This window comes from Centruroides vittatus, unplaced genomic scaffold (genome assembly GCF_030686945.1).
Source record: "Centruroides vittatus isolate TY-2023 unplaced genomic scaffold, ASM3068694v2 contig_891, whole genome shotgun sequence".
NCBI classification, from domain to species: domain Eukaryota; kingdom Metazoa; phylum Arthropoda; class Arachnida; order Scorpiones; family Buthidae; genus Centruroides; species Centruroides vittatus.
Genome location: NW_027122582.1, coordinates 346,637 through 370,214, shown reverse-complemented (window position 1 = coordinate 370,214; position 23,578 = coordinate 346,637). Strand labels below are relative to the sequence as shown.

At 26.9% G+C, this 23,578-nt stretch overlaps 2 protein-coding genes across 4 annotated transcripts in view; one reads left to right on the top strand and one right to left on the bottom strand.

Moving 5' to 3' along the window:
• The first annotated feature begins 1,129 nt into the window (after positions 1–1,129).
• LOC136983904 (uncharacterized) lies at positions 1,130–22,446 on the top strand. 3 transcript variants are annotated; one of them, XM_067280792.1, is made up of 10 exons: positions 1,130–1,245; positions 8,853–8,982; positions 9,752–9,863; positions 11,917–11,997; positions 12,736–12,783; positions 15,243–15,298; positions 18,586–18,664; positions 18,760–18,888; positions 21,802–21,879; positions 21,958–22,446. In XM_067280792.1, the coding sequence occupies exons 2-10, from the start codon at positions 8,861–8,863 to the stop codon at positions 22,087–22,089; spliced, it is 837 nt and encodes a 278-aa protein (XP_067136893.1). In that variant the 5' UTR covers positions 1,130–1,245; positions 8,853–8,860; the 3' UTR covers positions 22,090–22,446. The 3 variants fall into 3 exon arrangements, with proteins under 3 accessions (XP_067136893.1, XP_067136894.1, XP_067136895.1); XM_067280793.1 differs by having other exon boundaries at positions 1,163–1,250; XM_067280794.1 differs by lacking the exon at positions 1,130–1,245 and having other exon boundaries at positions 8,859–8,986; positions 9,768–9,863.
• Positions 14,154–23,578, bottom strand: part of LOC136983903 (syntaxin-1A-like) — a 48,060-nt gene continuing 38,635 nt past the window's right edge. The window contains exon 10 of the mRNA XM_067280789.1: positions 14,154–14,408. Within this exon, the coding sequence (XP_067136890.1) occupies positions 14,388–14,408 (21 nt within the window). The 3' untranslated portion in view covers positions 14,154–14,387. The remainder of the gene's footprint in view (positions 14,409–23,578) is intronic.

The following is a 23,578-nucleotide window of genomic DNA, read 5'->3' as shown; positions in this document are numbered from 1 at the left end:
AACCGCCTTGATATAATCCCGGATCCCCAGAGTGGTAGGCAACGCTTTAACACCTGGAAGCAATAGGCCGGCACACTGCGTGTATTAAGAAGGCCTTTACATGCAACCACTTTTCATTGTGGGTCTGGGCAATGAAAAGTGATTGCGTGGCTTTGAACAGGTCCGATATATTCGAGTTAACTCACCCTTAAAACTTTTTAGCCAAATCAAACTCGAAGCTGAGTCCCTTCAGTGCGGTAGGTCGGCATTTTAAAATCCCAAGTTAAATTCATTCGATAAAACGGTTAATTTAATTTTCGTCATTAATTTATTTGTTCGTCGACCCGAATTTTAGTCCGTCAATTTTAGAATGTAAAATAAATCAGGGATTGTTTTAAAAAATATTAAAATCAATACAGCTGTATCAATTTTCCTTATTTACATAGAATCAATATATACATATAAATTATTTACACTGTAACCGGAAAGACGGCCAGTTGGTCAAGGAGTTCAAATTGCAGCCTTCAGCTCTGGAGACCCGAAATGTAATTCGGATGGATCGAAAAGAATCTCAGGAATTTTTCGGAGATTTATTGTGGGCCTGGATGAACGATAATTGTTAAAAAGGCCCTCTTAGTTTCCAAACTAGAAATATTTTAAAACTGTATAGACAGAAGACAGATGAATAAATAACACATCTTTCTACCGCTGTGAAGGACCCGGGTTCGAGTACAGATTAGATTCCTTGAAAATCAAAATCAGATTAAACAACAATAATATCTAGGAATTTAATAATATTTGATTAAAAAGTATTCTAATTGACTAGTTTAACTGAAGTATTATTTCACTACGCGTAATACACATAACGCATTGTAATGTTATCTTCATTGCGCAATAACTTTTGAATTTATTTATTTATTTAAACGATCAGATAATTATAAAACATACCTCGAAGCAAATAAATAATTAAAATATTTAACTCCAGGGAGAAAAAAACGCCGAATTCAGCAACACGTAATTAAAATTTACTGCACGTTAAAATTTGCATAAAAGTTATTTATATACATAAAATATTTATTCGATTTAAAAAATCGATATAAATATACATCAAAACTATTTTAATATTTAAAATATAAAAAAAACTAAAAAAAAAAAAAAAATGAACGAACGGTTTCTTCCGTCGGCTGTTCAGAACGTTGACATGTCGTCAAGCGCATAGGGCAAAAACGAAACCGGTGTTCTATTACAGGTTAATGGAATAATAAGGTCAGGTATATGAATACTTTATTTAGAAAAAAATTTTAAAAAACGTTTCGGTCGTTAATAATCTTCGTGCAATTTTTTTTAAATTTGAATTTTATCCTATAAGATCGATTGTTAGATGATGGTTTGTTTATAACGTGTTGTCATAGTAATAACATGGTAACATATTGTAGTTAATTTGTATTGACCCGAATTCGACTTTTTTTATTTATATATTTTTAATGACTTGTCAGTTTTGTTCGTATATCAGGTTTGATATCACTCACGCTTTCCAAATGTATTAAACTATTGAATAATTTATTCTTCTATTAACAACTAATGACAGTAATTCTATGAAAGAGGAAATATTATTGACATACTTAACCAGAAAATTTCAAATTAAAATTTAAAATTCATTATAAAACCTACATTGAACATTCCTCTTATTCATAAAACTTCAACATAAAAATACATTTTTAATTTGTAGAATGTTTTCACTGTTTACAATACATAAATGGTGATCCGAGAGACGGACGGATGTAATATTATATGAATAAAATAATTTGTGTGATGTGTTATAAACGGTGACTGCGAGATGCGAGGGACCTTTGTAAATATAGGCGTTTGGCTCTCACTACAAACCTTAATGTATAAATAAAATAAAAGCTTTTCCACTATTTTTAAAAAGTATTTCAATTTATATCACTTTGGACTGTGTGTGTGTGTGTTTTTTTTTTTTTGCATAAAAAAAACTAAATTTTGAGATTTTGTATCTGGAAACTTGGTTAAATGACCTGCAGGATTCCCTCTATTGTAAACACTTATATAATTCTAAAATTTTACAATTGTATGCTTAAAATTCAAGTGAGGGAATGTTTGTTGTATATAGGTAAATTTTTTAATTACTTTTATGTCTTAAAAAAGAATAAATTCTTTACATATACTGAATTTTTAAATGTTTTATATATTACAAATAAACTCTTAAAATTATAGTAACAACAATAATTGATGTACAGCACTTTCTTTTAAGGGTAATTCGTGCTCGTTATGGCTTCTTCGTCTGACGGCAAATTGGTCAAAGCTGTCGTATGGGAATAGTATTAAAGAATGAGATTCGACATATCTAGTCAAGATCTTTTAATAATTTATTGTTATTTATTATTATTATTAGTAATAAAAATAAATTCATAAGGACTCGAATTAAACCTCTTTGAGCAACAGATCACTTTTGTTGCCATGGCCTTCGGCCAGTGAAACAATTATATAAATAGCCTTATGAGTCTTACTATTATACTTCTATTATGCTTAAGATTTGAATATAAACTGTTTAGTTTTTATATGAATTTTATGTTTTATTTTTAAGATTTCCCAGATGATTATATATAAATAATGTTTCCTCTTCTGTACAGTACAATAATTGACAGTAATTGGCAATTATAAGGAGGAATCTTTATAAATGAATAAAAAAAAAAAAAACTGTGATGATTGTTATAATAAAATTCATTAAAATTGTTGGCAAAAACTTAAGTTAAAATGATTATTTTTGTCTATAATTTAAGTAGCTAATATTATAAAAGTTGATAATTACGATTTAGCTATTTGAGTCACAAATGTCAAATTTATTTTTCTATAATATAGCAATTGCATTTAGATAATTGAAATATTCCGGCTATTAGATTTTTAGCTTTAATCTGAATCATAACATGAGAATAGTTTTCAAATCTGCAGTAAACAATATTCTTGCAATTATTATTTTATTATTTTAGGATGACTTATTTTTTGAAAATAATTTTATCATTATTTATTTTAATATAATACAATATAGTAATAATATTATTATTATTAATATAGACTTTTTGTTATTTTCATATAATAGTTTATGATGATGTGATAATTATCTTAGAAATTTAATTTTGTTTTTCCTGTGAATTCTCCAATTCCAAACTTACAATTAAGAGAAAATAATGCTATTGCAAACATTATTAAACAAAATTAAGCACATTTTTAGAGATAGCTAATTTAAGAACTAGATAGGTAGATGCCAATTTATAGTTTAATACAATTAAACTTACAAATTATAAGCCTGTATGCATATAATTTGTAAATTGTATATTTAAGATTCACAGTAAAAGACAGTTACATTTTCTCTAAATCAAAGAAGGGGAAAAAGTGTAAAATTTTGAATTTAGGACAAAAGAAATTAGGAAAAAAAGAGTATCACATTAAAATTAGATTTATAAATAAATTTGTGAAAGATAGACGGCTTCACTTTAGACATTTTTACCGTTCGTATCAACTAGCGTAACAAGTATAAAATTTCATAACATTAATTACTATACATGGAACAGTCTAGTACAGTTTAATACCGTGGTTACAGTTCTTAGATTTAAATAGGCTGAAAGCATTCCTAATAAATTAAACTTAAGATAGACATAATGCTGTATATCCTAAGTGTCTCAGACATATTTGATGCTTATAGATTGACTTATTTCCATGTTTATTGTAAGTGCGTTCACGACCTGTAATTCTGTAACAGTGACGAGTTATACGATCAGACTGATTATATTATATTCTAAACCTCTCATCATATAAACCTACTATCTAATGATATACACAATTAAATTGTAGCTGCCATCGGAGATTTGTCACACAGTTTGGAAACTTTATATTTTTATTGTAAATAAATTTTCGTTACTATTTCGTATAATTTTATATACAGTGAAACCTCTGTTATTGCAGTTGTCTATTTGATATTAAAATAATGATTAGTGCTCTGAAATTCGAGTTATTGTGGTTTTTGCGCCAAATGGAAGTTTCATTTAATCCTTTTTAGCTAGAAATATGAAACGATGGGTTCTTGTTTTTTTCCTTCTTTTTTATAATTTCACCGAGAGTTATATTTAAACATTCTGTACAGTTTGTGTTTTTCAAATAAACATTTTACATATGTAGGCTGTAGAAGAGTCATCGCGGGTGAACTCCAAGTGCATGTGATGATTTAGATGTAGCAAGGCTCGCCTTTTAATCCTACATTTATTAATTTTTAAAATTTTATAAGAAGGAATGTGACAGATAATTCAAATGCCAATTTCACAAAATTAAGTTTATTATTATTATTATCATTAGAAAATTATACTTTATTTTGATTACCGTGCAAAACATAAAAAGCTCAATTAAGAATGACTTCGTAAAGCGATGAATAATTAATTAGAACAGTCGTGCTACATACTTAATTACATGATTCAGCAAAAGCTTAATATTAATTCAAGTAACACGCTACTTAGCATGATTTGCAAAACAATTCCAGATGTATTACCAGGATTCTGAAAAAATGATGTTATTTGGTTGTAAAAATATACTCTTCTAAATGTGTTTGTTGGATTTTTTAATAGATTGTTCTTGACTCAAGACAATTCAGACCACATAAATTACAGTTCCTTTATGATTGAATACATGAATGTTTATGTTAATTCCATTATACTGTAAAGCTAGATTTCCACATACAATGTTTATTGGTGTAAAAATGCACACCCTTAAGATATAAAAGTGTAGTTGAGTACTAAATTTTCAGAATTATTTTAAAATTCTGTAATGTTTACATAAAAATCAGAGAAAAAATATTTTAAAGAAAGTTTGTACGAGATGCTCTTTTTAAAGTAATTTCGATGAAACAGAAAATATCGACTTAACAAATAAAGAACAGTTTGTTCAATACTTATTCAATGTAACGAATCATATATATATAACATAAATTTGATCAAATTTAAAGAAAATTTGTGTAAGAAATAATTTGATGTTATAAGTCATATAACATTGAAATGATACAGGAACTTTCCAAGCTGTATGACAAATACTGGACCATATTATTATGAATAACAGTAGTATGTTAACAGTAATTTTAAAATTGTTTATTCAGGATTCACCCCTGATATATGAATATTAGTGTGTTTGGGGAGCACAATTTTGTTCATGCACTTTGAAGCTGAATAACTTGTGCCTTTTGTCAAAAATTTGTGAAGTTTTTCAGGTAGGTTTGTGTATTAGGGGGATTGATAATATTAAAATTTTAGTGGTTAAAGGTCAATGAAGTGGGGAGATAGAGACGTGGCAGATCGGACTTAAAGAAGACTTTGCTCGTTATTGGCATTTACAATTTTTTAAAAACTCATCTCCACTCTTAAAATTAAGCCTTTTTTTTGCCATTATACATATAATAATTAATTATATAAAAGGATTTTTGAAATAAAATCTTATAACAGATGGTGCCACAGTTTAACTCTTGCTGGGAAAGTTACGAAACTCGTCGCTGGTTTTTTATTTATAGAAACATTATGTAACTTGCATATATTTGTGATTCAATATATGCTATTATTATTAGTTTAAATGCACTTTAAGATTTAAATCGACTTTTTGTGTGAAAAAATTTGTGCTGAAAATCTACTAACTTCTCTTTGGTATTTTAGAGTATGATTAATCTAAATATTGGAATTTAATTTATTTTCATTGTGAAACACATTGAACATTTTTTTTCCTCACATATTATATTCCAGTCTGTTGTTCGAAATAAGAAATGAAGTTAATACAGTCAACATGTTAAATCACATGCATCTTGGAAACAGTTTATGAATTCAATGTCAATTATAACATTGTTAGAAATTTGTATTATAGGATGGAAAATAATTTTATTAAACAATGTGTTGTTATCGCATTACAGTAAAACCTCAATTTAACAGACTAATTCTGGCGAGGAGTGTCCATTAAATTCGAAAGCCCGTTATATAAAGTGGGTTTCCCGAATTCACATGCTAAATTAACTAATTTGCCAAGTTTTTCAAATTGTTTTTAAATAGATACAAGAAGTTTATTTTACAGAAAAGTTTTCTGTATGCATTATTGCTTATGTACTCACCTTAGTTCTGAAACTAATAAATCAGCATATGATTTAAATTGAAATAAATAAGCTATTTCAATTCAAAAATTTTCCCCTGAAAGGCATTAATAGATGACCAGCACAACTCTATTGGTAACAGAAAAAGTATGATTTACAGGGGCAAGACACTACAGTACTAATTTGAGGTGGAGAGCATATATATTAAATTTAAAAATTATGATTAAAATTGCAGCTTGGCATATTGTTACCAAGCTCCAAAATTGCTCGTTTGTTCCTGGCCTTAAAATCTGTCTGTAATCTAGGAAATTAGAAAGCTAGGTGGCCAAGGCAGTTAAGGCATCAGCCTACTGCTCTAAGGGACCTGGGATTGAATTCAAGTTAGCAACTCTCCAGGAATTTTCTATTGGCATCTGTTCCATATGTTGGGCCCAATTCCTTACCATCGTCACCCTTGTGAGTCTGGCCAAACTGAAAAAAAGCCCTCTTAGTGCCCATAAGGTGGGAAGAATTAAAAATTTATAAAAAATAATAAAAATTAGGAAAGTATTTGGTACCAACTCCATTAGACATTTTAGATAAATATTTCATACAGGACCATGGACAGCAATCACAGATCCTGCCAGGCCATGCTATATCTTCTTCTAATGCAAACCTCTTGGTTTATCACACTTTTTCTACCTTTATGCAGTTGAAATTATATAAATTGATTTTCTAGACTTCATAACTGAAATTTTATTATACAGATTTATGCCTGGACTTCAGAACTGTGGCCCTAGCTTCCCCTCCCCTCATTGACCCTGACTTAGCTGTTACGAGGATTCAAAGCAGTTACATCATTACCAGAAATAATTTAAATTGTCAGATTAAATTATAACTCAATACTTATCAGATTGCAAGCTCAGTTCACTTCACATGGATGACAAGAATTCTATTCGAGTTCTTTACAAGACTTTGAAGATATGTGAAATGTGAATAAAATAGTTTTTCTTTCACCTAAAAAGGTGAAAGAAACATGAAAAATAAAAATTTGCAAAATGGAATTTTATATTTTGAATTTAGTAATTCTACATTGTTGAATTGTTTATTTGGTTCATAGAATTAATTTTGCAAAATACTTTCAAACTGTAATGTAACTTTTATGTAACAATGATTTTTTCTTTTTACTTTAACAAACAATAACATAACAACAAACAATTTTTAAAACATATTAGTGTATTAGTTAAAGAGTACATGGTAAATATATTTTAAGTATATTCATATATTATAATAAAACATGTATTTTTACCTGTAGTGTTTTTAAAATATTTTTCGATTTCTTAGTTGTTAGTTATATTATTTTATATATTATTATTATTCAGCTACTATTGAATTCTTGTGGGTTATTTCTGTTTATGGATTTTTTCCTTTTTTTTATTTTCAATTGAGAATTTGCAAATTTCTTTCAGCTTTATAGCAAAAGAAATTACTGAACATTGCTTTTTGTGTGTATTAAGAGTTTATCAACCTCCAAATGAAGTCTTGGTTCGGCATCTTTTAAGTGCAAAAAGGAACCTTATGCTTGTTTTGACAAGCATAAAGTGTCATTATATTTTCTTATTGTAAAAAAGTTCATACAGAAATATGAGAGGACATCAAACTAATGATCATAATTGACGCTAAACTATGTCTAGTAATTAAATAGCTAACCTAAAGATATATTCAAATTGAATAAGCACACAATATTTAGTTAGTTCACTAAGAACAAGACTTGAAAAATAACAGAATGAAAAGTAAGTTATATTAGTTAATTTTGATGATAATGATAAATAATATTTATTTTATTAGATGAATTAAAGTATTTTTTTGTCATAATAGTTTAATTTTTTGCAATTGTAGCTTTAAAAAAGTTGTGATTAATCGGGAACAAAATAGTTGAGTTTTGATAGTTTTTGCTTACTTTCTATTAAAGCTTTTCCTTAATTTGTTTTTCTTTAGGTCTAAATGTTACTCTTCAATCTTTTTAGACTTGAAATGATATTAGTGGTCTCTTCTTTTTCCTTCATATTTGTTAATTCAAAATTAACTGTAGTCTTCATTTCATTTCCATACACTTTAGGTGTATGTACTGTACATACGTTATATATAAATTTTCAAACTTAGTTCTAACTTCAACTTTTAAAGCAAATTGAACTTTATATATAAAGAATTTGACTAATACAATTCTGCATAATAATTTAATGCAAAAAGAAAAATATTAATATTTTATAATAATACTTTTTTTATTGGGAAATATGCACAGAAGAATCCAATATTAACCAATTTACTAAACTCTAAGATGATTAATAATTCAAACAGTTTAGTATTGGGAAAATATATTGTCCAAGCATTCTGCAAATAATCTAAAATATGATCAAAAAGCTATAAATATATGAATTTAAGTTTCTAAAAATTACAGGTGACATAAATTTGTGACATTTGACTGTGTCAAATTTATCACACCTGTAATTTTTCAGTGAGTCAAAGCTAAAACATTTATCATCATACTAGTACAAAGCATATTATTATTATTATTATTATTATTTATTTATTTATTTATTTATGTTGAATTTAAATTTACGTGCAGTGTTAAGAAAATTTCTTTTCAAATTTAGACTGTGTTTTGTATAAAAATTCCTAAACATAATTGTAAAACAAATACTCTGCGATGTATAAATGTTAATGTGGATTTTGTAAAAAAACATGTTTTTTTTTCTTTATTTAGGACCAATAATGACTACTTTGTTGGCAGTTTTGCTAATTATCATTCCTGGAAGTTATCCTTTTACTTTTAATCCAGAAAACTTATTTCATTCAATATGGAACAGAAATATTTTAAATCATAAAATTCAAAAGTAAGTCACCAGATTGATATTTGTTTCTAATACAATTCTTCTGCTAATTATATTTAATATTTTTACATTATATAATAATTATATCGTCATCATTTTAGTTTGTTGATGTTTTTTTTAATATCACTTGATTATAATTTACTATATTTCCTTATTAGTATCAGTTATCATCATTTCCTTTGAGATTAAATAAGGTCAATTCAACAGTTTAAAAGTCATTAAACCTTAGAAACATCTTGAGTTTTTATATTAATTAAAATTTTTTTAGTTTTACTTTTTTTCCCCTCAATTCTCTGAATATATTAGATTTCAGTGAATGGATAAATGAAATTAACCATCATATATGTTTTTTATTAATGAAAGCAAGCATTTTTAATTAAAATAATTTATTTAATAATGATTTGAAACAATCAAACAGTTGTTTTTAAATGATTTTTTTTCAATAGAAATTGAAAATTTATTATAAAACATTTATTTTTAAATAAAGTTATATAAAATCAAAATATAGACTATCCAAATGGCATCGTGTCCATTTTTACACCAGGAACTCATCTAAAACACATTGAGATTTGACCTTTTTATTTGAAGCTATAACCTCAGTAAATTAAGGTCAAACCTCAGTGTGTTTTAGATGAGTTCCTGATGTAAAAAGGGACAAGTAAAGATGCTATTTTGGATAGTAATATGTTTGTGATTTTAATGAACTTTAATGTCCTGTATTTTTATTATTTTTTAAGTTATATCAGTCTTTGATTTTTATATCTATTCTTAGGGTAATGAATATAGAGAAGAGTAAGCAACTTGATCTACATTCATTAGGATTATCTGACAAGAAACATGGAGTGAAAATGGGAATAACCAATGATAACTGTGATAATGCCATAGTAATTTTTTTTATTTAATTAATAATATATTTAATATTAATTTAACTCTTCCATGAACAGTCCCAAGCTGTCTTAGAATGGAGAGGTGTTGATTTCAGGCAAGCAAATACTTAGACATGTGTAGGAACTATACAGTTATTCCAAGTGAGTTAGTTGTATAGTTAGCATTAGGGTTGTCCAAGAGCATACAGAAAAAGTAAATATGTATGATACACAGCATGTTAAACACTTAAGTCTAAGATCATGTTTATCCAATTAAGTGTTGGTGGGGTCACTAAAAAGGAAATAGAAAAGAAAATTATTAGGTGGAGGAAATTAAAAGATATATGTGAAGTGTTTAGGAAAGAGTTAACGGAAGGGATAAACTGGAACTTTGATGGAAAAGCAAATGTAACGTGGAATATGGTAGCTTCAAAGGTTAGTAAATATGCAAAAACTATTTTGGATATCATGAAAGTGGAGTAGATAGAGTAGATAAAGAAACATGGTAATGGAACAAGGATATTCAAGAAACAATTATAAAGAAGAAACAGGCCTTTAGGAAGTTTGAGCTGAATAAAGATGAGAGTAGTGAATTAAAATATATAAAATAGCAAGGAAGAAAGTAGCTAGTGCAAAATATAGAAAACAAGGTGAAAAATATGAGAGGTTAATTAGTAAGATGGGAAAAAAGGGCACACACAGAATAGCAAGACTTAGGGAAAGGAAGAGTAGTGATATAGAAAAGATACCCTCTTCATCTTTCCTGTTTTATGATGGTTTATGCTGGCTGGATTCAGAAAAAATATATTAGTGAAAGGAAGGGAAGAATAGATAGATGGAATACTTTAGTAAGTTTCTAAATGAAGGTGCTGGGTTAGACAATAGATCAAATACAACCCAATTAATTACAGCAATCATTTGGTTTATTATTTTGTTATTTTTAATAATTAGAAATTAAGTAAATTTGGTATTAGAGGTAGGCGTTAGGTGCCATCTCTTATCCAAATAAATAATTATAATAATAATTTATTAAATAATTTAGAATAGTCTGGAAGATAAGAACTGGTCCAGAACAGGATTTGAACCTGCAACCTCCACTTACGGTGTGGTGGGCTGCCAGTCAGACCTCTGAGCAATTCTTCACCTCCAGATGTATTTAAACCTAGATATAACCATTCACAGTTACTCACAGCACTAGCTGGGGATGACTCCTATGCCCCTGGCCTATATACTCCTCCACTATGGCACTCAGCCGGCTATTGCTTTACCCAGCATGGGGCGTGCATGTAATGAACATCCCAATGCCCACTACATTGATACTAAACCAAATGATTGCAGTTTGGTGTTTAGTATCAATGCAGTGAGTAACCATGAATGGTTATATCTAGGTTTAAATAATTTCTTGGAGGTCTGGATGGTATAACTAATAGTGCACTGCATGATGGAGGTTGTGGGTTCAAATCCCACTCCAGGCCAGTTCTTTTCTTCTAGACTGTTCTAAATTATTTCATAAATTATTAATTTAGATAAGAGATGGTGCCTAATGTCTATTTCTAATACCAAATTACTTAATTTTTAATTATTAATAATAGCAAAATAATAGCCTGATTAATTATGGTGATCATTTGGTTTAGTATCAATGCATTGGGCTTCAGGATGTTTATTATATTGGTATATATATAATAGATAGTGAGGTTTAAGAAAGATGAAAAGTAGAAAAACTGTATGACCAGATTGGATCCTGTTGATATGTGGAAAATTTTAGGTAAACTAAGAATAAAATAGTTAATTATGTTATTTAATAAACTGATGAGCCTCTTATTACTATTTAAAATTTATTTTGTATACTAGTACTTTTTAAATAGAGTTAAAAAGGACACAAAGGCATAATAATTAAACTCTTATTGCTAATTGAAATATATAATACTGTATCTTTTAAAAAATTGATTAATCAAAGTTTATCATAAACTAGCAAATATGCTGTTTCTATATAGGCCTATTATACTTTTAAATATTTATAAAAAGTTTTCAGATATGATATCTAATAGCTTTTTTTTTTAAATTTTAAAAGGATAATTTACATATGGATTGGGATGGATCACCAGTTAATTATACTTGCTACAATCCAAAGAATCCTATACCTATATTACAAGTAAGATTTTGTATTTGAATTCAAACTTTATTACTTCAAAAATTTATTGATATAGTTATAAAAAGAAATAGCAAATTTGCTAACCAAACCATATGATGATTCAGTTTGTCATTCAAAATTGTTTATGTATGTTATTTCTTTCATGGTATTGCCTATTGACTTAATTGACTGCTTGGATGATACGGCATTCTATTAAACATCAAGAGTCAAACTTTGACTACTCAGTGTCTTTATGTTATTGATTTTTTAACATTTTGGATATTATTGATACATTCAAAAAATTCAGGTATGTTATCATTTTGTGTTTCTACTCAAACATTTCAAGCAGTGAATTGAATCAATGATGCTAATGTAGTTTTATAATAGTTTAATATTATTTGGATTATGATTAAACATTCCAAGTTTTATGATGGTTTATGCTGGCTGATTTTTGGGAAGCTGTTATCAGCTGTTCCTATTACATTATTGGTAAATTGTATTGTTTAGAAAGTTAATAGTAATATCAATTGAAAATCATTATTTGCATTTCTAATAAATAAAATTGTATTTATATAAATTCAAAAATAACATTTCAACCAATCTGAACTGTTTGTTTGTAAGAAAAATATTTATTTAAAGTTTTTTAGTTTAAAAGTTTAATATTTTATGAATTTATTCAGTTATGAAGTTCTTCAGTTCTTTATATATTAAAATAACAGTTAATTCTATATATATATATATATTTTTTTTTATTTTAAGGGAATTGAATCTATTGAAGAATGTGAAGATATACCAGATAATTATATTGTATGTATTGATGTTGATTATAGCTATTGTTTTGTTTTTATTTTATCAAACTGTTAGGTTGTAAATATTTTTAATAAGCAAGATTTAAAATTAAAAGGCTTTATTTCTATTCAAAATGTTAACCCATATAAGAATTCTAATACAAAAATTTTTTAAATACACTGAATTCAAAATGTTTATACTTTCACTTCAGTAATGTGCTGTGGTAGTAGTTATATGGTACTGTGCACTCTCACCAATCTGAACTAATTATTGTAAAGATTTGTTCAGATTAGCAGAGTTATATATTAAGAAAAGAAGTAAAAAAGGCTACTACCAAATATAAATATTTAAAAAAGTTTTTATACTGTATTCGGTCAAATACTTATGTTTAAAATGTGTAGCACAAATTTATCATGTTTTAAAAAAATATTCTGTGACTTCTTTGTTTTGGCTGAATGCTGAAACATTAGCAACATGACAAATTGGCTTGGATTAGTAAAAATATACCATAACTGTATATATTAACTGATTTCAATCTGTTTCTTTAATAATATGACACAATAACTATTTATTGGAGACGATATAATTTCTAATTTAGTGAAATCGTAAACAAAATTATTAATAATACAAATTTTCAATAATCACTTTCATTGAAATCAAATTATAAATTTCAAAGTAGACTATAACATTCTAGTTTTTGTTTACTTGTATTATTCAAATCAAATATTTTATATGTAGTTTTTGATTCTTGGGCAAATTGCTTTCTCTTTTGCATATTTATACTCCTAAGTTGCTTAACTTTCAGATATTCATCTTTTTACTAATTTTTAGAAACATATCTGAAATTTTCATTAAGATCTCCTGTATTTGAATTTGAGTATATATATATATTCATTTTATTTATTTAACAGACTATTAAAATGATAAAAAAAGCTATAATCTGCTGATATTTATTGCGTGCATGCGCGTGTGTGTGTATGTATAGTTATACAATATTTATATATAGGTAATATATTATACATGCAGATATAAACTGAACTGTTACGTTTGTGTCTACAGGCCCATGTCAGGATTTTTAAAAGTACAGTTTACAAAATATTATTTTTTATAACATAGTTTATTAATTTTTATAATAGATTATAGGCATTTTTTTTTTTGTTTTGTTTTTTAAAAAATTATTTTGAATTGTGAGGTTAAACCCCAAAACTTGTGTGTACAGCCTTGTGTAAGTACTGTACTGTATGTGGCATATAGAAATGAATTTAATATTAAGTACTGCAATTTTAACATATTCACTAAATAATTAATGAATATGTTAAAGATGAAAATAAACAGAACATTAAAGATAATGCAATTAGTCTATTTATGTAAACAAAATGTATTTAATTTTTTAAATTCATTATCAAAGCCATTGTTGGTTAGTCTACCAATAGACAAATAAGACAAATGTCTAGAGTCTGTAATTTGAAGGGGCCTGGCTTCAGTACAGAATCTTTCTCTGTTTTAAAATGAGTTAAAAATTATTTAAGAAATTCAATAGGACAGGAAAGGCTAAGGTCTTTAGCAATGCTTGCTATAGAAAAAGATACTCTTGAATGGTTAGATTGCAATGATGATGATGATCAATTTTCTGAAATGAAAATCTGAAAATGAAAAATTTAAATTTTTTAAAGGCTGATTAATTACTATAATTATATATATATATTTTTTTGTTATACCAGAAACTCTTTCATGATACAATTATTATTGTACTAGCATTTGTATTCTCTATTATTATTTTTAGTGATGATATTTAAGATTTCTTTAAAAGCAACTTATTTAAATGGGGTCCCAATTTAAATTTTGTCTAGGGCCTGCTAGAGGCTTAATCCAGCACCGTTTTATCATTTCATTTATTTGCACCTTCCACCAATTTCATCATTATTTACTATCTTTATAAACTATTTATAATATAGATAAAAAGATAATTGTATATTTCAAAGTTTTTTCCAAATAAAATTCATGAATATTATGAATATCAAATTCTGTGTAGATCTGAACGATAATAAAAATCATAAGACATGCTCTCTATTTAAATCCTGTCTAATAACAATATATTAAGGGATTATTATTAATGGTCTAACTTTTTATCAGTAATTTTCAGTGTAGCACATTGCTAATGTGAAAGTAGGAATGCAATTCTGTTTAATTATCCTTATTAAAGTTAGAATAATTTCTAAATAAATTGTTTAAAAATGAATTTTAGAACTTTCAACATTTCATGGCCTGTATTTTACTATTTATAAGAGAATTTATATTTACATTCAGAATACAATAGGACAAATATAAGTAAAAGTTTTACTTTATCTGAAATATTAGGAAGTTCTTTGATATAATTTATAAAATTTATTAGAATTAGAAATTAATTATAAAATTTTCAATGAATTAATTAATGTATAATAGTTTATAATTTAAATTTTTATTTATTTTATTTTTAGGCAAAGCATTTTTGTATGACAGATAAAATATATTATAATAAAGATATACCAACTTAGTAAGTATTTTAAAATAAATGTATATATTCAAAATTTTTTTATGTAAATAATAATATATACTACTATTATTATGGAATAGGAGACTTGCACACCTCACGGAGGTGACTGATCATATAATATACATATAAGCAGCTAATCACAGACATTTTTTTCAGTTGCTCAAAACTATATATTACACAGAACATAACAAATATGGAATTCATAACTATGTTTTTTCTAATCATTTCCACATAAACACATTTCTTATAAATGCAATTTTTGTACAGAAATACAGTTTCCATGAACAAAAAACATAAAAAAAGAACAAACACTCAAATATGAACACGAAACAGAATATCAAATAAAATTCTAAATAAAATTTCAAATGATTTTGACTTTTCTACAAACAATCAGTTTGTAGAAAACAAATCATGTTTTATCTTGCTCTCTGAACTATAAATAATATATGAAAAGTCTAATAAAAAAGTATCACATGATGACAAAATTTTTTTATCTCAGTTATAATAATGAAATCAGGCATTTGACTGAAAGAACTCTGTCAGCAGACAGGACTAATTACAAAAGCAAATATACAACATACAACATTACCATCATATTTCTAATCGATTGTCCAATTCACTAAATTGTGATAGTGTGGAAGACTAACTACAAAACTTTGTTTTCTATCCAAATAATTACAGATTACTTTCTATGTTGACAACTTGATGAGAAATTCTCCTATTTTTGTATGAACAAAAATTCAATTCTACTGTAATAGTTGACTAAAACTATTTCAAAAATCATTGACGTGACTTTAAACACGAATTCCATACGCAACAACTACATGGATAAAACATCATTCTGTTTTCAATATTGAACAACCATAAAATTTCTATTCTTTACAGTTCTAAATATTACTAGTATTATTAATTATCACTGTTATTAATTTTAATAATAATAAGTTATTCCATAATAAGCACAAACACAGAAATCTACATATGGCATATATAGATTATAGGAAAGCATTTGACAGTCTCCTACATTTCATGGTTGTTACATGTATATAAAATACATCTAATACTTGTGTAATATCATTCTAGAAATATAATTTTAGACTTTATTAAACATACAATAAAAACAAAAACCACATAGGGAATCTCCCTAGAAAATTCCTTGCTTTAAGTCCACTCTGGTTCTGTTTGATCTTAATCCATTGTTGAATAGGTTAAAGAATGCAAAATATAGATACAACATTTAACAACACAATATTATCCCATCTTATGTACAATATAAAAGTACTAGTAGCCCAGGACGCCCCCTAGTGGGCGTTCTAGCACAGCAGTGTCATTCCGTGGTACAAATAATAAAATTTATATAAATAATAAATTCCTGTTACAAATAAAAATAATAATATATACTATTATAAATAAATTACACTATTAATTTAAATAATAGCTGAAAATCATTGCTGCAGATGCCCCCTAGTGCGCGTTCTAGGCATTCTGTGACAGATTACAGATGACAGATATATAAGCCACTGATCGCACTGTTTGTATAAGTAGATGTATGCATAATTGTATATTGACAATATAAAACTGCATCCACACAATCACACCCAAGTTACCTATTAAAGATCACACATTTATTTCACCAACTCCAAATAGCCTAGCTAAATTCAAAACACTTCACATAGGAAAATGAATAACAAATAAGAATGATTTTGCACTTGGAAATGAAGATGACATTGAATCCAGGAATAAGATCAAGATTTACAAATATTAAGACTCTTGCAGAACATCACAAATAAAAAAGAGATTAACAAAGAAATACAACACATTACACTCAAGACTACAGTAACTACATAGCTCATTGCAAAATATTCATTTAAAGTAATTAGCATGCATGCTCTTCACAATATTTACATACACAGAACTAGAACTAAAAAAAACAGTGAGGTTTGCATCAGGCCCAAGTGGTTGGCCTATGCAAACCTCAACTTATTATAAGTTTACATACTTTAATGGAAGGTAAATATTGCAAGGATCCCAAAAGAGAACAAGGGAGAATGCTTAGTTATTACCTGATTAAATCTAATAACATGGTTGAGTTACATATGTATTAGTATAGTGTTATGACTTATGGTTCTTTTGCAAGAGACAGAGAATATCTCAATTAATCTCTCCTGAAGTTAGTTAAAAATTCAATGGGACAAAGTGGCAAAGAGTTAATGCTTTGACTTTTGACTCCTCTTCCTGGCATTAGCCATTTGGGATTATTTTTATGGATTGGCTTTCTCCTAGGAGCCAATTAAATTTTTATAATTTTTTTCTTTGGTTCAAAAGGAAGTCAGGTGATGGTTTTATTGCATGAGACAATTGCAATAATAGGTAAAAAGGTTTCTGTAGAAGGAAATTAGGCATAAATTCTCCTGGTTGTTTGGTTTTATTTACAAATAAAATTTAAAATCATATTATTTTGTAATTAAACAAATTTTATGATTAAATATTGTTACTTAGGTGAGGTTTCTAATATCATCAACTTTATCTTAAAAATCTCCCAAAAAAAAAGTTGTATGGTTATAATAAATCATTACAATAAACAAATACAGACAACAACTATATATCTACAGAAAACAAGAAACATCACAAGTTTGTGACAAAGTGATATTTTATATTTAATGTCGTTTTAGTTTATATTTTACACTTGAAATATTAAAGACTTCTTGTTTAGTTCGATCATTTACTTTGTTCTGAAAGTAAACTGAGGATAGAAATCTAAATTCACAAAATATATAAGGAGTATTTTTGTTGTATAGTCTTTTATGTCCTTTCTCACCCTTCAGGAAAATAACAGTCTATGGCAAAGTCAGCCTTTATTTGGAGACTACTCATCCACCTCAATATGCAAAATGTTAAAAACTTCCATCTGGTGATGGCATGAGTAAAAAAGTTATTGTAACATCTTTACAATTATCATCCTGGAAATTTTACCAAGTAGAAATCTTGTTCTCAAAAAGTTTTGAAAATAAATAAATTTTTCTCTGAATAAATTTTAAACTTAATTATAAAAAAAATCAAAGATTCTATTTAAAAAATTTTCAAAAATTGATTGATATGAAAACTGGCAGAAGAAAAATTTTATCTATTTAGTATATTGTAAACATGGAAGTCAGTATAATAATTATCATGTACAGACAGCAAAAGTGTTTTATCTAATAGTATTATCATAGGGTAAATAAAATCATAGAACAAGATATTTTAAAAATATATCTGTGTAAATTAATTTTATTAAATTATTGTTTTGTTAGTGGTTATCACCGTCCATTATGGCCTGTTTTTGGAGAATATAAATTTGTACCACCTCAACGATGGCTTCATAATCTTGAAGTAAGATATAATTGAACGTTTGCTTCTGATAAATGCTTTAAAATAAATTGACAGCATTTCTATATTGTTAACAATATATTTTTCTCTTTATATAGCATGGTGCCATTGTGATGCTGTATCATCCATGTACTCATCCATTTATTGTTAATGAGCTTCAAAGTATAGTGAAAGATTGTATTAGGAAGCATATTATTTCAGCAAGCAACAATCTTCCATTAGAAAGGGTAAAGTTTTTTTTATGAAATCTATTAGAAATTTATGAGACTATGTCTTGTCTCTAAATTGCACTGCTGACACCTTGGAGGTATGGAGTACATATCAGGAGTTGCAATTTGGCACAGAGTATTTGGTGTCAAAATCACGTGCACATTAAATAAACCAAACTTGTAGGTAGTCAGGGGACCGAGAACCGGGTCAAAAGAAAATATGAAATGATGAGACTGTTTCTACAAACAGGCACGAGTGTGAGATTTGCGCATGCGTTGCTCATGCTCTCCGAGACATAGTCTCATCCCAAAAATGGCTTTGCCATTTTACTTGTTTATCAATATACAGCAGCATATATTATTAACTAGAAAAATAACCATATAAGAAAAATGATTTTATAACATTAAATCATATATAAAATAGAACAGATTCAAATATTGCTTTTGCATTAATGTATGATTGTGATACCATTTTACAAGAGCAACAATCATTAAATTCTCAAAACATACTTTCTCCATAATATATAAATGAATATTCTGAAGTTACAAATATATAAATATGATCTAATTATCACATTATTTCAAAAATTAATTGTACTACTTTATAATTTGTTCTTTCTTTTAAAAACATCCAAGGGGATTCATTTGTCCTTGTTAAAATAAGCTACAGCAGACATTAGTAGAGATAAATGGCATTTAATAGTTAGATATTTTTTTTATAGTTTGTCATATATCTTATAATAATTACTCTAAATAGGTATTCATTTTATTCAAAAAGTCACTTGAGATACATAAGTGCTTCATTGCTAATATTTTGTTCCTAACTAAACCTTGGGATATTCTGATATAATTTAAAAATTATTTTTGTTGTTTGGTTGTATGAGTAAGATGAACTATGTGCAAAATTTCTTGCAAATTTAAAACCCAGTTTTAAATTTTAGTTTGATTGGCATAACTTAGCACAAATAGGGAGTTTAATGTGAAACTGTATAATCTCTAGCAAATTAAACTTAAAAAATTTTCAGAAAGTTTATTTGTAAAAAAAAAAAATCAAATTTTGCATTCATTATCTGTCCATCTATCAATTGGCCTGATAAAGATTTGTAGTTTGTGTAGTTCTTCTAGATTTTAAGAAAAATGGTATAAATATGGAAGAATTATCTTATTGAAATTATAGAACTAAATTTTATGTTTTTATTTATATTACCATGGTGTTATAAACAGTCCGAAAGACCATATTCTTAAGGTCAGATGTGATTTGTGACTAATTTTTTCAGAAAAAATATATGTTAGCATTTAAAATTATTTCTAGTGATGAATATGTATCATGTTTTATTCACTTACATTAAAAAGTAATAGATTTTGCTATTTTTGTAATCATTTAAGTAAAATTACAAAAAAAATTATGCATGCACATTATTTTTGTACATTAAAATAACAAGATTATTTTAAATTTACCAGATATGTATAAACATTTTCTTCCTTTTGCTAGCTTTAAATAACAAATACAGTTTGCATTTATCTACAGTGTTGCTGTATAGAAAATGCAAAATGATATCTTTATTATGAAGTATTGAGTAATTAGAAAAGATGACATTCTCTAACCAGTTTGTTTTAACTGAAACAAATTAATTATCCAGTTGCTTATTTTACACACTTTTTTATTTCAGAGTCATTTTGTTAATTTTTTAGAGTTGTTAGTTATGCATTGTTTGTATGTCATTACTAAACTTCAAATGAATGATATGTTTTCAGTTGTATATGCCTAACACTGATTTATTAATAAAAACATTAGCATTCCTCATTCAACATGGTCCAGTAGCAAAATAGGCAATTATAAGTAGACAGACACTTGTTAATAAATTTTCATGTGCAAGATTTGAAACATAGTTTGCCATTTATGTTTTTAAGATGACATCATACCAGTAACCTCCATTAATCTGCAGACATTCTTTGCATCTTTAGAATGCGTTATAGATTGCATGACAAATTTTTCTCTTCAGAATTTCAATATTTTTTGGATGATTTCATATAATCCCCTTTGTTCACAAAATGTAGAAATTTTTAAGACAAAAATTCATCATACAATTAATAACATACTCAAGAATATGTTGTGCCACTCTATACATAACACTTTGAAAATGCAAAGTGTGTTTATACATGAATGGAGATCACTGGCCTGATATCATCCTCAAAACAATGGCAAACTATGTTTGAAATAATAACTAAAAAATTTTCACGTACGATAACTTTTGAGTATTTATTGTCTATTTATAATTGTCCATTTTTCTGCTGAACCAGGGTTCAGCAGAAAAATGGAACATGTAATTGCTTTATATCTAAAACAACCAATTATTTGACTTCCTATAAATTTAAAGAAATTATTGCAAAATAAGAATTTAAATATTCTGGCTTCATTTAATTAATTATAACGTAGCAATATGTATAAAATTTTTGCACACTAGTATTTTAAAGCATGAACAGAACTAATCTCTACTTATTGAATAGCTGAATTTCACAATTTTTAGTTTATTAAAATGAATAAACTCATGAAGTTTTTATAATACTTCATAAGTTCATTACACAACTCGAGAAGTATCATAAAATTGATTGCATTTCCTGGAATAAATAAATAACTAAAATTATTTTTTAAATAATTTCTGATATTAATTATTTAATATAATGAGATATTTCAAATCAATTATATATTTAAGATTCATTATTTGCTATGCGGAATTTTATAATAATAAATCAATTTATTATTAATAAGGTTATAATAAATTAATAATTTGTCGAAACAACAAATCTGAATTTTAATTGAAAAAATGTTCCTCCAGAATTTATCTAGTTTAAGTATTGCTATTTTTAATAGACAATTTTTAAATTTATTCTTAGAATCATCATCATCTATACTGCATTTTTTTTTTATAGCCCCTGACACTACTTTCTTGGGGATGTCGACTCTCTATGAATCACGTAAATCCTGAAACAGTGATATCATTTATAAAGGTAACTTTCTTAAAATTATATTCAACAATTATTACATATCACAACTTTTATTAATTTTTTTTTTCTCCCCTATTCAAGAGGCATGCATTACATGCTCCGGAAGGAAAATTATCCAAAGAGGGTCAGTATAATTTAACTCTACTTAGCAAAGCAGTTCCTCCGCTCGGATCGGACATAGACGATTCGGTTATATGTCCCGGATACGTATAATGTTTCCTCTCAAAGATGCCAAAATTTACATTTTATATGTTGCTCAGAAATTGCTTTAAAAATTATTTTAGTTATGAGATATATGACAAAAATATTGCTGCCTAACCAGATACGTTTTGTAATTACACATATTAATTTTTCTAAAACTTTATATCTAAAATAACCAATTATGTTTCCAAATATGAAATATTTGTGAAACTTTCTTTAGATTCTAACATTTAAAACATTACTGTATATTTATTTATTTATTTCAAATATATTTATGAAGTTGTTAAGTTGTAAAGTATAATGAATAACTTCCTTACTTTACAAATTTTAGATTGTTATAAAGACAAAAAAGTTACATTTTATAACAGAAATAAGTTGTTACATCAAAAAAATTTTAGGACAATAATTAATATAAATAGATAAATTATTTGACTGCATTAGTTAAAAGGTTTTGTTTAAATGAAAATTAAAGCTGATGTTTTCTACATTGTATTCATTTCTAAAGTAGTAAATCCTTAATTTATCATATTCTTAGAAAGAAAGGATGAAAAGCTAAATGTCTACCACTTTAAACATATTTTTACAAGCTCCACAGAAAAGTTCCAATTTACAGTATTTTCTATAATTTTTTAAATTGCTCCAATGTCCATTTTATACATAAATTTTTATTCTTGATAGAGATTATTGTCATTGTTATTTATATTGAAACATACTTTGTCCTTATTTGAAGTTGCTGTTAATAATAAAATAATTCCACAAATAGCAGTTACAACAACATACTCCCTCCAAACAATTATAATATATTCCTATTAAAATCCAGCAAATTAAATTTTGAACAATGCCAGGTAAAGTTAATAATGAACGGAAACTCTGTCAGAGTACTATAAATTAAATGCTTATCATCAGCCAATTTCATTTGAATTGATATGACCATTGAGTAATTTAGCTAAAAATGCCTATTATTGGTGCGTGATGTATCACATGGTCTATTCTCAATGACTGTCGATTGTTGTTCAGACTAAGTCTAAGTCTAAAACAAGTGTGTATATTTTGGACAGGCACAATTGGATAAAAGTGTTTCGAGAGCAAAATAAGGTATTGTGCAACTTCTTAATGATTTAAATTTGGCATTTCTCAATCAATGCTCAAAACATAAATGATCGTCACATCTTTACAATACATAATGTGAATGACCTTGCCGACCAACATAAAAATTCTAGTGCTAATTTGGTTATAATAAGCAGTAAAGATGTCTAAATTTCTGCAGCTGCAAAACAGACAGAGCTTCCATTCCTTTACTGACTTTTTCCCGACGGTGTTTTAACACCAAAATGGCAGGTATTCAATAATTTAACTTTAACAGAATCGACTACATTGCAACTGATTTGTGCAGTATATACAATATTGTATTACTTCAGTTACATGCAAAAATAATGGTGCGAATTTTGAGTCCCTAGCCATTGCTACTGTTTCATTATGTGCAAAATAATACATGCAAGAT